We start from the raw sequence: 15,350 nt of genomic DNA on the forward strand, positions 1-15,350 counted from the left end.
TTTAACCTCTAAGGAAAGAGATTCCACCACCTCCCTAGGTAACCCATTCCAATGCGTCACCACACTCCTAGTGAAAAAGTTTTTCCTAATATCCAACTTAAACCTCCCCCTCTGCAACTTGAAACCATTGCTCCTTGTTCTGTCATCTGCCACCACTGAGAACAGTCTAGATCCATCCTCTTTGGAACCCCCTTTCAGGTAGTTGAAAGCAGCTATCAAATCCCCCCTCATTCTTCTCTTCTGCAGACTAAACAATCCCAGTTCCCTCAGCCTCTCCTCATAAGTCATGTGCTCCAGCCTCCTAATCATTTTTGTTGCCCTCCGCAGGACTCTTTCCAATTTTTCTAGATCCTTCTTGTAGTGTGGGGCCCAAAACTGGATACAGTACTCCAAATGAGGCCTCACCAATGTCAAATAGAGGGGAATAATCACGGCCCTCAATCTTCTGGCACTGCCCTTACTTATACAGCCTAAAAAGCCATTAGCCTTCTTGGCAACAAGGGCACACTGTCGACTCATATCCAGCTTTTCATCCACTGTAACCCCTAGGTCCTTTTCTGCAGAACAGCTGCCTAGCCAATCGGTCCCTAGTCTGTAGCAGTGCATGGGATTCATCCATCCTAAGTGCAGGACTCTGCACTTGTCCTTGTTGAACTTCATCAGGTTTCTTTTGGCCCAGTCCTCTAATGTGTCTAGGTCCCTCTGTATCCTATCCCTACCCTCCAGCACATCTACCAATCCTCCCAGTTTAATGTCATCTGCAAACTTGCTGAGGGTGCAGTCCACGTCATCCTCCAGATCATTAAGGAAGATATGGAACAAAACCATTCCCAGGACCGACTCTTGGGGCACTCCGCTTGATACCAACTGCCAGCTAGACATGGAGCCACTGATCACTACCCATTGATCCCGACGATCTAGCCACCTTTCTATCCACCCTATAGTCCATTCATCCAGCCCATACTTCTTTAACTTGCTGGCAAGAATACTGTGGAAGACCGTTATCAAAAGCTTTGCTAAAGTCAAGAATAACACATCCACTGCTCTCCCCTCATCCACACAGCCAGTTATTTCATCATAGAAAGCAGTTAGGTTAGTCAGGGATGACTTGCCCTTGGTGAATCCATGCTGACTGTTCCTGATCACTTTCCTCTCCTCTAAGTGCTTCAGAATGGATTCCTTGAGGACCTGCTCCAGGATTTTTCCAGGGACTGAGGTGAGGCTGACTGGCCTGTAGTTCCCCAGATCCTCCTTCTTCCCTTTTTTTTAAAGATGGGCACTACAGTAGCCTTTTTCCAGTCATCCGGGACCTCCCCGGATCCCTGTGAGTTTTCAAAGATAATGGCCAATGGCTCTGCAATCACATCCGCCAACTCCTTTAGCACCCTCAGATGCAGGGCATCCGGCGCCATGGACTTGGGCTCATCCAGCTTTTCTAAATAGTCCTGAACCACTTCTTTCTCCACAGAGGGCTGGTCACCTCCTCCCCATACTGTGATGCCCAGTGCAGTAGTCGGGAACTGACCTTGTTCGTGAAGACAGAGGCAAAAAAAGCATTGAGTCCATTAGCTTTTTCCACATCCACTGTCACTAGGTTGTCCCCTCACACAGTAAGGGGCCCACACTTTCCTTGACTTTCTTCTTGTTGCTAACATACCTGAAGAAACCCTTCTTGTTACTCTTAACATCTCTTGCTAGCTGCAACTCCAGGTGTGATTTGGCCTTCCTGATTTCACTCCTGCATGCCTGAGCAATATTTTTATACTCCTCCTTGGTCAACCCATTTCTCCAATCTTCCACTTCCTGTAAGCTTGTTTTTTGTGTTTTGTGTGCTGACAGCAATCTTAAAATGTACTTTGAGTTTTACATCTATAAAGCACAATTAACACTCATACATCCTCTCACACACATATTAATACTACACTATACTGTGCTATACTATCATTGTAACTGAGAGACTCACCTTATCTGCTGATTTTGCTGTGTTGACTCTGCTGCTGGTTCTTCAGATTGCTTCACTGCGTTTGGCTCTGCTCTTTCAGGTCAGCTCTCCACTCGATCTCTTCATTCACTCTGCTCCTAACTGTTTTAATAGTCTTAACTATCTGCCTTTTATACTGTCCTGTCAGCTATCGGATCTTTACCGTGCATGTTTATCACTAGTTGTTTATCACTGAGTTATTCTGCACCTTTTTGGCTTTCTACCAATTCTATTCCTCCCTCTCCCCCCGCTGAACTTTCAACCTTTTGGCCTACTTTCAGCAGTGAAGTACCAGGTGAACTTCAGCTTCTAATGGTGGAGTGACTTTTGCCTATCCAAAATGGAAGCCAGGGACACAAAATGAAGTCCCGGGAATCTTTGTGGCATCACCTCTTACCCATTAACCCCTGGCTGAGCTAGAGTCGGGCTTTGAGAAAGAGACACCCCATCTCCACGGACAGACTCCCAGGGATGGAAAATCCACCCTCTTATAGGGAAGCTGTTCTAATGATGAATTCCCCTCTCTGGTAAACACTGGACCCTTATTGCCAGCCTGAACTTTTCTCCCTTTAGCTCTCATCCTGTGGATTTTGCTCTGCCTTTGTCTGGGAATTAAACATCCCTCTGCTCTCAGCAATCTCCTCCTCATTTAGGCGCTTACCAGGATCACGTCACCTCTTAACCTTCTCGTCACTAAACAGATCATGCTCCTCCACTCTCTCACTATACAGCAGATTTTCCAGACCTCAAATCATTCTTTTGAAATAATTCTTTTGAACCATTAACAGTTTGTCATCATCCCGTTTACCTGCCAGTCAACTGCTCATTCAACACCCACACTCTGTGACCCTGCAAAGGTCCCCTCTCCTAATGCTGCATCCTCTGCCCTTCCTGGCGTGTTTGCATTTGGATGGATGTAGCAACATTGTGGTGAGAGCCAAGTTATGGATAGTCTCCCCAGCACTGACAAACAAACCATTTATTAAGCAGTGTAAGGGAACGGCCGCCCTCCTCAGACAGTACATATGGAGGGTGGGGTGCACTCCCTATTGTTCTCCTGCTGGGGGTGCTGAATATGGGGTCACACAACAGGGAGGTGTTAAGTCCATAGGTTGTCATAGCCTTGGCACAGTGTTACTCTTTATCCACGGAGCATTCGGTGCTGTACGGGTGCGGAGGAAGCTCCCTCCACCTATCACAGTGGGAGAGAGGCAGGGGGAGGGGGACGTGCCAGAGCATCACGCAGGGAAGCCTTACTGCAGAAGGCCTGCGGGATCAGATTCAAGAGGGGAGCTGAGGCGTTCAGGTCACGAATCCCAGGGGACGAAGTTAGGAGCCATAAGGTGCCTCAGAGAACACACCCCATCCTCAGGAGCGAGGGCTTCTGCACTGACAGTGCCGCTAGATTGCACCCAGTGCTGAAACCTGGAGAGCTGCACCTATTACTAATGGCCCGAAAGCGATAGGGATGGTTCACCCTGGGAAGAAATCTCAAATTAAGCCCGATCTTGGGCTGAGCCCTAAACCACGTGTAGCTCAGGAGTCCAATCCCAGGGCAGGATGAGGCAGAGTCCTGAACTGATTGCCCCATGGGCTCCTGATCCAAGGGACTAGGCCAAGCTGCGAACCACACACCGGTTGCCGTCCATACGGGAGGATCTCAAGCTGAGCTGTCAACCATGCACCCACTGCCCTCCATATGGGCTGATCTTAGGCCACGACTAGGCCAAGCCGGGAACGATATTACTTGTCACCGTCTATCTGGGCGGATCTCCATCTGCTACCCCACTGCGCTGGCCCCTACTCGATGTTGTCGTAGACCCGGATCACCTCCTGGCAGTCGCCCAGCGTGGCCAGCAGCTGGGATGCCCGCTCCATCTCCTCCTCTGACAGCCGCACCCTGGTATTGGGGATGAACTCCAGGGCAGTGGAGAGTGACTGTAGCCCCAGCGAGTCCAGCTTCTCCCGCACCTGGTGCAGTGATGGCACCTCACACACAAACTGAGGGGAGAGGACAGGACAGGGTCTGTGAGGGGCTGCAGACCGGCCTGCTGGCCCCCAGAGTCGCAGTAGAGCAGCATGGGTGCCCACTGGACAGTAGGGGCCACGCCGCCCACACCGGACCCGATTTGTAGAGCCTGCCCCTTCAGATCAGGCCATCACTAATCCATGCCCAGTGCTGGCCACCATCTAACTCGCCGTCTGACCCCCATTCACTCTGTCCCTGCACTGTGGCTCCAGGGGATTTAATCCCCCACCCCCAGAATAACGGCAGCACAGGGGGGCCCAAGTAGTCACTCTGGTGGGACAGAGAGGGCAGGATGTATGCTACAGCAGCCTCGGGGCAGTTCTCATTTATACACAGTCCCCTTGAGGAAGCAGGGAATGGGAGAGAGGACAGCGAGTGATGCCCATGCCAGCCAGGGAAGACCCTGAGGGGGGCTGTTTACAACCTCCTTATGCTCCCATAGCATTCTTGAGGGTAAATGCAAAGCCACAGAATATTCTCCTTTTCCAGCATCATGTTTGGTGGTGCAACAGGCCTCCTGCGCATCCTGTATATAATCCCCCTGAGCCAGAGCTGCACCAGCCAGACCCCCACATCTCTCCCCTCCCCTGGGCTGGAGCAGGGCCAGATCCCCACGATTCCTCCCCTCCCCCGGCCAGATCAGCACCAGTCAGACCCTCATGTATGTCCCCCATCACCTGGGCTGGATCAGAACCAGCCAGACCCCCCCATATCTCCATACCAGTCCCCCAAACCAGATTAGCACCAGGTGGGCCCCGACTGGTGCCTGAGCAATTACATCAACCAGCTGCTTCCCCGCATTGGCTGATGGTATCTCCCGCTCCGCAGTCCCACGTTCTCCCAGCAGTCCTCACTGCAGCGGTGGGAGAGCCCTGTGGCAAGGGCCACAATGGACTTGCCACTATGTTAGCCAGGGAGTCCCCGTCACACACCCACCTTCAGAACGGCTCGCTCCTCCTCCTCATCTTCTTCCCACACATCCTGGGCCCCGGCCTCGATTGCCAGCTCCAGGGCCTGCTCCAGGGCCACTGGCCTCTGCTGACAGTCCTGCCCGCTGACCGTGATCACCCCCTTCTTGTCAAAGCTGTGCCGGGCCCCATCGGACATCTGCGCCCTGCATGGGAAAAGGGAGACATCAGGGGACAGGGAGTCACTTCTATACTGCATGAGAGAGATCTGTCCTGGATGCTGGTGCAGGGGGTTTGTGCTTTGCACAGGATGGAGACGAGCGAGGAAGGGCTCAGAGAAGAGCCACAAGAATGATTCACCTGCCTCATAGAGAGAGCTTGAGGGCTCTCGGTGTAATGAATTTATCCCAGAGACGTCAAAGGCCCATTGTGCCCATCCAGCCCAGCCTCCCGCCTAACCCAGGCCAGGAATCTCCGGCAGTGATTCCCACCACCAGCCCAGTAACTCCTGGCTGAGACAGAGCAGACCTTTGGGAAAAAGACACTCCCGTCTCCACTGACGGACTCCCAGTGATTGAGAATCCACCTCATCCCTTGGGGAGCTGTTCCAGTGGTTCATTCCCCTCCCTGGTAACCATGGGCTCCTTGTTCCCAGCCTGAATTCATCTCCCTTCAGCTCCCAGCCAGTGGATCTCCCTCTCCCTTTGTCTGGCTGTCGAAGACCCCTCTGCTCTCAGAAATCCCCTCCCCATGTTGGTGCTTATAGACCAGGATCATGTCACCTCTTAACCTTCTCTGAGATAAACTACATTGATCGAGCTCCTTCGGTCCTTCGCTATGAGGCAGGTTTTCCAGCCCCCAGATTGCTCTTGTAGCTCTTCTCTGAACCCATAACAATGCAAATGGTTTGGGAAGAGGTTTAAGCTACCTCCAATTAAGCCCTTCTTGCACGGATATAAGAGAGTCTACCCAGGGATGTGTTGTGATAACTTGCCTGGCAAATTTACCCTAATTGTGAGCTCAACTGTAAAAAGTATGTAAAAATTCGTAAGACATCACAATGCCCTATATAATCATAGGACAGGAAGGGACCTTGAGAGCTCAGCTAGTCCAGTGCCCTGCACTCAATGCAAGACTATGTATTATCTAGACCAGCAGTTCTCAAACTTTAGCAACCCAAGGACCCCCATTTTGATTTAATTTTTTTCAGGGAGTTGGGTGCAGGGGGTGGGGTGCAGGCTCTAGGAAGTAGTTTGGGTTTGGGATGCAGGCCATGGGAGGGAGTTTGGGTGCAGGAGGGGGTGCAGGCTCTGGGAGGGAGTTTGGCTGTAGGTTGTGGGCTCTGGCCTGGGGAAGGGTGTTGGGGTCCAGGAGGGGGTTCAGGATGCAGGGTCTGGGAGGGATTTTTGGTGCAAGGTGTGGGGTTTGGGCTGGGGCACAGGGTACGGGCTCTGTCCAGGCAGCGCTTACCTTGGGTGGCTCCTAGGTGGGGGATCCAGGGGGGGTCTCCACATGCTCCCCTGCCAGCAGCTCCCATTGGCTGCAGTTCCCGGCCAATGGGAGCTGCAGAGTTGGCGCTCAGGGCAGCAGCAGGGACTTGCCGGCCGCTTCCACGAGTAGTGTGGAACCAGGGCATGTAGGAAGCCTGCCTTAGCTCCACGTGCATCCCTGAGCCTTTAGCGTATGCGAGGTGGTGGAAGGGAGCGGGAGGAGTTGAGGGAAGGATGGGGAGAAGTTGATCAGCGTGGCCTGTGGACCCCCTGGGGTATCCTCGGGGGTCGACACACCCCAGTTTGAGAAATGCTAATTTAGACCATACCTGACAGGTGTTTGTCTAACCTGCTCTTAAAAATCTCCAATGATCCAGATTCCACAACCTTCCCAGGTAATTTATTCCAGTGGTTATGAAGTTTTTCCTAATGTCCAACCTAAACTGCCCTTGCTGCAATTGAAGCCCATTGTTTCTTGTCCTTGTGACATTATCTGATTAAAATATGATCAGGTATATTATTGTTGCTACCACAGTTATTCAATTGCAATAAATCTTATACAAGTATGTCATGTAAGGTCAATGGAAAGGTTATGATTTGCTGACTATGATTACCCTATTTGTATGCATGTATCATGTTAATATCTGAAGTTATGAATATTGTCTATGCATCTGTATTTCAAATATGTTTGCTCCTGTAGTAACACCCACAAGGTATTTACATCCAATCTAGCTAGCACGCTGTGAATGGAGTATTCAGGTTGATGACCCATCAACAAATACAATGGGCCATGGCAAAAGCTATCCCCACCTGATGAACTTTCCAGCCAGAATATTGCTAATGGCCCCTGCTATGACTCATTGAAGCATGCAAGGGCATATGACTAGATCAGTGGTTCTCAAACTATTGTACTGGTGCCCCCTTTCACACAGCAAGCCTCTGAGTGCGACCTCCTTTATAAATTAACAACACTTTTTTATATATTTAACACTATTATAAATGCTGGAGGCAAAGCGGGGTTATGGGTGAAGGCTGACAGCTCATGGCCCCTCATGTAATAATCTTATGACCTCCTGAGGGGTCCTGACCCCCAGTTTGAGAACCCCCGGACTAGATCATGTGGTGCTGAACTCCATCTTGCACCTGTACTTTTAAACAAATTGTGCTGAGGGCTTTGCTTGGAAAGATGGGTTTCCCTCCATAGGGCAAGAAGCTATAAAAGGCCCTGGAAACATCTCAAGTTTGCCTCTTTCCTGCTGTGATCGTTGGACTATGGACTTATACTAACAGGAGCATCCAAAGGACTGAGGACCTTCTAATCATTTGGAAACAACTGGAGACTTAACAGGCCAGTGGTTTATTTCAAGCCTGATGATCTCTTTTTTTGCAGCAGTCATAGAATCCTAGAAGATTAGGGTTGGATATCCAACCCCCTGCTGAAAGCAGGACCATCACCCACTAAACCATCCCAGCCCAGACTTTGTCAAATGGCTAGTGTGTACCCAAGCTGGTTCTGATATAGCTACGGTCAGGGTTAACGCAAAGCCGTCTCGATTAAGAATAGCAGCATAGTGAGAGCTCATTATGTCGCACTTGAAGAGGCCTCAGGAGGTCATCTAGTCAACCCCCAGCTCAAAGCAGGACCAACACTAACTAAATCATCCCAGCCAGGGCTTTGTCAAACCAGGCCTTAAAAACCTCTAAGGAAGGAGATTCCACCACCTCCCTAGGTAACCCATTCCAGTGCTTCACCACCCTCCTAGTGAAATAGTGGTTCCTAATATCCAACCTAGACCACCCCCACTGCAACTTAAGACCATTCCTCTCTGTTCTGTCATCTGCCACCACTGAGAACAGTCTAGATCCATCCTCTTTGGAAGCCCCCTTCGGGTAGTTGAAGGCTGCTATCAAATATTCCCTCACTCTTCTCTTCTGCAGAAGAAACAAGCCCAGTTCCCTCAGACTCACCTCATAAGTCATGTGCCCAAGCCCCCTCATCATTTTCATTGCTTTCTGCAACAGTTTCAGCTCATCTCAACTAACTTATCTTTCAGTGCAACGACCAATAATCACCATCTTTGCGACCCTCTAAGAGACTGGAGAAACCCTTATTTGACATCTAAAGACTCTCTCCAGCTAGAAGGGAAGTTGTTAAAATGAAAGCCTTAGTCAATACTGTACAACTCACAGGCTTTAACTGTTTTGCCTTCTTTTCTGAATCTTTAACAAAAGGATTTTTAGTGAGGTATTTGAGGTCTCTGTATATCAAACCCTGAACCTTGTTTCACACTTTTTAATGTTGGACAGTGACATTGTTAGGTTAACACCTTTGGCCCATTTATTCCATCTAAATTAATGCCACAGGTGTGCATCAGTTTAATTAAACCCGTTTAAGTTAATCCAGTGCACCTGTTCCAGTTAACCAGGGGTAACATTTCCCAAAGAATCTAAATGACTTAGGAACCTGAATCCCATTGATTTTCTAAGACCTGGGATTCAAATGTCACTTTTGAAAATGGGACTATGGCTCCTAAACCACTTAGGTGCTTTTGATAATTCAACCCAAGGCCCTGCTTATTAGAACCTCATGTACAGACCAGCCCTGACCTCTATGTAGACTGTATGTTCTATGTTGCCCACTTGTGGCCAGGCTGTAGAGAGCGTTAGCCAGCTACTTCCCTTGAACTAATGCATTGTGTTTATGGAGCACAGGAAGGGCCTTTGTGCAATGAAATGCAGGATTGTCAGGCCCAGCAGGGAAGGACTGACCCATTTCGGCTCAGGATGAGCCGGATATCCTGGTAGGCTCGTTTTGCATTGTCCGTCAGCACCTCAATGAGCAGCGCAGATCCCCCAGGGCCTCTGGCTTCGTAGAGCAGGTACGAGGAGCTCTTCCCTTTGTCCTGCAGCGAGAAGGGGCAGATTCAGTTCTGCAGCTGGGCTTATGTCTTGGGAGGTGTTAGGGGGCTTTCCCTTCACCCCCTCCCCTAGTTCTTGTCATGCAGTCAGAAAACAGAAGACTGAAAATCCAAAGTGCTGGCAATCTGTGTTCCCTGTGAGCTGCGCACTTGGGCGGCCACGCAGGAGAGATTCAACTGCTGCTCAGCTGATTAGAGAGCCTGCACAGCTAGCAATGTGTGTTCAGGTGCCCCTTCCCTCCCGTTGCTCTGTACTGCAACTTCTCCCGAGACGCTCCTGCTGGCTATGCCAAGCAGGGGTGGGGAGAGGAGAATGCTGATGTCAGGTTGTCCTGCTCCTCCCGCCCTTATACCCCATCTCCACAGAGCAGGGCAGAGGCGACAGCCTGGCTCAGGACTAGGAGCGGCTGCAGCGTGAGGTCTGAATGGTGAGAGGCTGGGTGCCTCTCTTAAAGAGACAGTGCACGGTTCTTGAGATTTCGCCAGCAGCCAGCGCTCAGTCTGTCTCCCACACACACACACACACACACTCTTCCCCCTCCCCCTGTAGCCCATCTCCGTAGAGCAGGGGCAGCGAAACAGGGCTCAGGACAGAACAGGAGAGCTTTCAGGGAGTGTCTTAAAGAGACAGTGCATGGCTTTCTCCAGCAGCCAGCACACACCCAGAGTCTCTGTGACACACACACACACACACACGTCCGAACACATAGTTGTATTATTGCCGTTACTTCTTGGTACTTCCTTCAATGCACTTATAGTCTGTGTAATTTTATTCTTTCAAAGTGTGTTATTTTAGTGTTTTGACTGGTCTATTCATTTAATAATTTTTATTTCTCTCTTACACTTAAATTTAATTCTTTGAGCAGTGAGTTCTAAAATGCCTAACCTGTCGTGGCTCGACTAATTATCCTTATGATAACTATAAAAATAAAAAAATTTATATATAGGGTTTTTTGTTTCTACTGGTGGCGCACATTCACACATACCTCGGTGCACATACAATTTATTCTGCACATGGATGGAAAAAAATTAGAGGGAACATTGCAGGCAATGCGATGTTTATTGGGGTTAGTTTCAAGCAAGCATATCCATGGCTCTGATGCTTGGATATCCCTGTTCCCTATTCCCACTTCCTTAGCAGGCCCAACTATATCTGCAGTGCACGCCCCTGGTCTCACCCATTACAATTTACGGTCATGTCCCTTTTGGAGGGTCGTGAGCCTGGGGTCGTGGTACCACCTCTTCTGTATCCCATGGGAGGGGTAAGGAGTGAGGTTGTGTTCTGGCCAAGGCCAGGCCTTTCTTTGGCCTTTAGTGTTTCTTATGCCTCCCCAACATCCCCTCTTACCCCTCCTAACTGGTTGCTTGACATTGACTTGAGAGAAGTGCCAGGCAGCCTTCCAGCGTATGCTCAGATATTATACTCCCCACCATACCCAGTAACACTTAACTTTCTCTCTCTTCTCATTGTACTAACAAGCCCATCTGGCTGGGTAGAAGTAACACACAGTGTCTTTGCTCACAGATATTAGTAAGGATCGAAAGAGTTAGTAAGGAGAAGAGCATCAGAAGTCCAGCCCAAAATTCTGCCCCAGGCTAACAAACAGGCCAATATACGACAGAAGGGCCTGAGGGTAACAGTAAAGGCCAAGTCTCCATCCATCACCAGGCCTCAGATATACATTACTGGTGGCTCCTGTACTACCCAGGAATGGCTCCTGCTTCCTCTCTGGATACACAGGCACAAGGGGGGGGGACGGATAGCTCAGTGGGGTGAGCATTGGCCTGCTAAATCCAGGGTTGTGAGTTCAATCCTTGAGGGGGCCATTTAGGGAAGTGGGGATTGGTCCTGCTTTGAGCAGAGGGTTGGGCTAGATGATCTCCTGAGGTCCCTTCCAACCCTAATAATCTGTGATTCTGTGAAGGGCCCCAACAGCAACCTGGAGCCATAGAAACACTCTGAATTTGTATGGTATGGAGTGGAGCACCGGTTAGACCTGGAAACTGGGGCAAAGGAGCGGGGCCTCTGGAGCAAAAGATTGTAGGCTTTGCCATACGGGATCAACACCAAAGCCCTAGAAGATTAGGGTTGGAAGAGACCTCAGGAGGTCATCTAGTCAACCCCCAGCTCAAAGCAGGACCAACATTAACTAAATCATCCCAGCCAGGGCTTTGTCAAACCAGGCCTTAAAAACCTCTAAGGATGGAGATTCCACCACCTCCCCAGGTACCCAGTCCAGTGCTTCACCACCCTCCTAGTGAAATAGTGGTTCCTAATATCCAACCTAGACCACCCCCACTGCAACTTAAGACCATTCCTCTCTGTTCTGTCATCTGCCACCACTGAAAACAGTCTAGATCCATCCTCTTTGGAAGCCTCCTTCGGGTAGTTGAAGGCTGCTATCAAATCCCCCCTCACTCTTCTCTTCTGCAGACTAGACAAGCCCAGTTCCCTGTCTCTCCCCATAAATCATGTGCCCCAGCCCCCTCATCATTTTCATTGCCCTATGCTGGACTCCCTCCAATTTGTCCACATCCTTTCTGTAGTGGAGGGCCCAAAACTGGACACAATACTCCAGATGTGGCCTCACCAGTGCCAAACAGAGGGGAATAATTACTTCCCTTGATTTGCTGGTAATGCCCTACTAATGGAGCCCAATATGCCATTAGCCTTCTTGGCAACAAGGGCACACTGCTGACTCATATCCAGCTTCTCATCCACTGTAACCCCTATGTCCTTTTCTGCCAAACTGCTGCTTAGTTAGTTGGTCCCCAGCCTGTAGTGGTGCATGGGATTCTTCCTTCCTCTGCACTTGTCCTTGTTGATCATCATCATATTTCTTTTAGCCCAATCCTCCAATTTGTCTAGGTCACTCTGGACCCCTCCCTATCCTCCAGCATATCTACCTCTCCCCCTAGTTTAGTGTCATCCGTGAACTTGCTGAAGGTGCAATCCATCCCATCATCCAGATCATTAATGAAGATGTGGTACAAAACTGGCCCCAGGACAGACCTCCTGAGGCACTCCGTTTGAAACCGGCTGCCGGCTAGACATCGAGTCATTGATCACTACCCCTTGGACCCGACGATCGAGGTCCATCTAGTCCAGTCTCCTATCACTGACAGCACCCAGAGCCTAAACTTCAGTCCAAGCTCAAACATCTACGTGGCAATTTCATAGCCTTGCAGCCCAAGCCCCATGAGCTCGAGCCCAGGGTGACCAGACGTCCTGATAAAATCGGGACCGTCCCAATATTTAGGTGTTTGTCCCACCAGCAGCATTTGCCTTCCCACTCCCCTACCCCCACCCCGCTGCTCCACTGGCAGCACTCGTCCTTTTTTTTTTTGCTCTGCCAGAGGACCCCCCACCCCACGTGTCCCGATATTTCCTCCCTCTCATCTGGTCAAGCCAGGTGACCCAGGGCAGCCACAGATATTTAATTGCTGTGTAGACATACCTATGGCAGTGTTCCCTCTAATTTTTCCCACCCACGTGCGGAATGAATTTTGTTACATGCACCAATATGGAGGTGATGTGAGACACATCATCTTCACATTGGTGCACATAACAAAATTCATGTGGCGTGCATGGGGCCAAGGGGTTCTTGTGGAAGGGGGCTCAGAGCTGGGGCAGAGTGTTAGTGTGCGGGGGTGTGAGGGCTCTCACTGGCAGTGTGGGCTCCGGGGTGGGGCTGGGGATGAGGATGAGGGGCTCCGGGGTGGGGCAGGGGGTTGGGTACAGGGGGTGAGGACTCCAGCTGGCGGTATGGGCTCTGGGGTGGAGATGAGGGGGCAAGAATTTAGCAAGATTCAAAGAGGGACTGGATATTTCTACAGACCACAAGAACATCCAGAGCTGGAATAATTAATGCAAACAACTTCTGGCAGGGATATTAAACCTCCTGCTTCAGGGCTTGAACTGACTGTAACTATTACAACCAAGCTGAGACCTAACGCAGGATGATTATCCCCACATCTGCTACTGAGGGATTCTTACACCAGCCTCTGCAGCCTCTGGTACAGGAAACAGGACACTGGAGTGGATCAGAGCAGAGGTGTGTCCAGTCTGGCAATTCCCTATGACCTAAGTGATTTGCCCAAGGTCACAGAGAGAGCAAGTGGCAGAGCTAGGAATAGAAACCATAAGTCCTGTAGCCCAGCCCAGCACCGAAGCCACAAGTCCAGCCTCGTTCAAGACTCCCAACACCCCTCTGCATAGCCTGGCCCAGCCCAGCAGCAAGGCTGCAGACCATGAGCCCCTCTGCCCCCCCAAGCTGCGCTGGCACCATCTGGCTACATACCCCTCCCTTGATGGCAGCCTCAATGGATGCTTTGGGCATGCTCTTGCTCCGGCACTGCTCGATGATGTTGGCCAGGCTGGCGTTGACATCAGGGTTGGGTCCCCCCTCTGCAATAGGACAGAAAGGGGGTGTCACAAGGGAGACATGGCTGGGATCCCATTCCAGAGCAATCCTGACTCCCAGCCCCCATTGCTATAACCCACCAGCCTCCCTTCCCCTCTCAAAACTGGGGATAGAACCCAGGTGTCCTGACTCTGAGAACCCCCTGCTCTAACCAACTATCCCCCTCCAAGAGCCAGGGATAGAACCCAGGAGTCCTGATGTCCCTGGTGACCCTCCCTGCTCCAAACCACCTGTCTCAGGGCCATTCCTCCCTTCAGCCACCATAAGCTGTTACCTCAGGCTGCCTGAACCCCAGGAACTGGGCTGCCCCCCTCTTATGCGAAACAGCTGCTAGAGTGAAGCACAGACCCAGCCACCTTACAGGAGGTGCTGTGGGACAAAGGAAAGGTCCAGTGGAGGAAGATGAGAAGGAAAGAGACACTACCCCACAGACCAGTATCCTCTGCTCCAGCAACTAGGGAGGATAACAGAGGTTAGGGGGTGCTGGGGTTAGGGGCAGCAGGATCAGTGTTAGTGGTCAAGGCTGGGCTGGCAGGGCTCTGTAGCCACAGCTTCTGGCTAAGGATGGGCCCCATCTGGTACTGGGAGGCTGACAGGGCTCTGTAGCGCTCCCTCTGGCTGTGGCAGGGCCGGTGAGGCACCGGGAAGCTGGCAGGGCTCTGCAGCGCTCCCTCTGGCTGGGGCTGTGTCACACACAGGAGCCACCTCTCCCATCCGGTACCTTTCACAGCAAAGCGCAGCAGCATGGTGAGCTTCTGGAAGAGCCGGCTGCGCTCGGCATCCCGAGGGCCCTTGATGTGCTTGACCTTGGACCATTTGTTGTGGCCGGCGGGGGTGGCACCTGAGGTGTGCAGGGCCCGGCATGATGAGGAGGAGGAAGGGGCAGCCAGCCTGGGCACCAGCTCCTTCAGCGCCAGTACCGAGGTCAGAACACGGCACCTGTATGGGGCAGCTGCCCTCCCCATGGCACTGGGCAGGGACATGGGGGTGAGCTCCTGAAACACACACAGGTTACACAGCTGGGAGGGAGCGCCTGTAACACACACATAACACACATACTGCTCAGCCCCCCCAACACACATACACACTACAGCCAAGTGTGAGCTCCAGTACCCCTCATACACACACAGTTCTCCTCTAACACACACATTACAGAGCAGCCGGGGTGTGATCCCCTGTAACACTAACACACACACACACACACACACACACACACACACACACACAGCCAAGCAACAAATACAGCCCGAGCCATCTCTTAGTGTGACACACACGCTGCACAGCCTGGCCGGGGCCTTCTTGTACCCACTAGTCCCCGCTCCCCTCCCAGAGCCGGGAGAGAACCCAGGCGTCCGGGATCCCGGCACCCCACGGCACAGTGGGGACCGGGCTGCCCCCTTACGGGCTCCTACCGCCCAGGCCGCAGGTGCCACGAGCGCTCTAGCGGCCGGACTCGGGACCCAGGCGTCCGGGTCAGCTGGGCCGCAAGCTCCCTGTGCTGGGGCCTCCCACGGCGGCTGGAGCCGGCGGCGCAGGCGCGGGGCGGAGCGGGGCCAGCCCGGCCCCCTGGGTCCCAGCCCCGCCCGTGCGCAGACGGGTC

General features: G+C 51.7%; 1 protein-coding gene across 3 annotated transcripts; it reads right to left on the reverse strand.

Moving 5' to 3' along the window:
• Positions 1-2,942: 2,942 nt before the first annotated feature.
• On the reverse strand, positions 2,943-15,279 carry LOC127052829 (translational activator of cytochrome c oxidase 1). Of its 3 annotated transcripts, none has more exons than XM_050956945.1 (6): positions 15,163-15,279; positions 14,472-14,745; positions 13,628-13,734; positions 9,178-9,311; positions 4,947-5,124; positions 2,943-3,982 (listed from the first exon to the last, which is right to left on the reverse strand). In XM_050956945.1, the coding sequence occupies exons 2-6, from the start codon at positions 14,731-14,733 to the stop codon at positions 3,782-3,784; spliced, it is 882 nt and encodes a 293-aa protein (XP_050812902.1). In that variant the 5' UTR covers positions 14,734-14,745; positions 15,163-15,279; the 3' UTR covers positions 2,943-3,781. The 3 variants fall into 3 exon arrangements, with proteins under 3 accessions (XP_050812902.1, XP_050812903.1, XP_050812901.1); XM_050956946.1 differs by lacking the exon at positions 15,163-15,279 and adding an exon at positions 15,025-15,156; XM_050956944.1 differs by lacking the exon at positions 15,163-15,279 and having other exon boundaries at positions 14,472-15,156.
• Between the last annotated feature and the right edge of the window lie 71 nt (positions 15,280-15,350).

The sequence above is a fragment of the Gopherus flavomarginatus genome, chromosome 5 (assembly GCF_025201925.1).
Source record: "Gopherus flavomarginatus isolate rGopFla2 chromosome 5, rGopFla2.mat.asm, whole genome shotgun sequence".
Taxonomy (NCBI): Eukaryota; Metazoa; Chordata; order Testudines; family Testudinidae; genus Gopherus; species Gopherus flavomarginatus.

Bases quoted from the DNA above. Each gene is read 5' to 3' on its own strand.
- LOC127052829 (XM_050956944.1), bottom strand. From the start codon at position 14,832: ATGTGTGTTGGGGGGGCTGAGCAGTATGTGTGTTATGTGTGTGTTACA. The intron at 9,312-13,627 runs GTATGTAGCCAG...TTCTCGCTGCAG, and splicing joins AGGCTGCCATCAAGGGAGGG to GACAAAGGGAAGAGCTCCTC. The intron at 5,125-9,177 runs GTCAGTCCTTCC...TTTCCCATGCAG, and splicing joins CTCATCCTGAGCCGAAATGG to GGCGCAGATGTCCGATGGGG.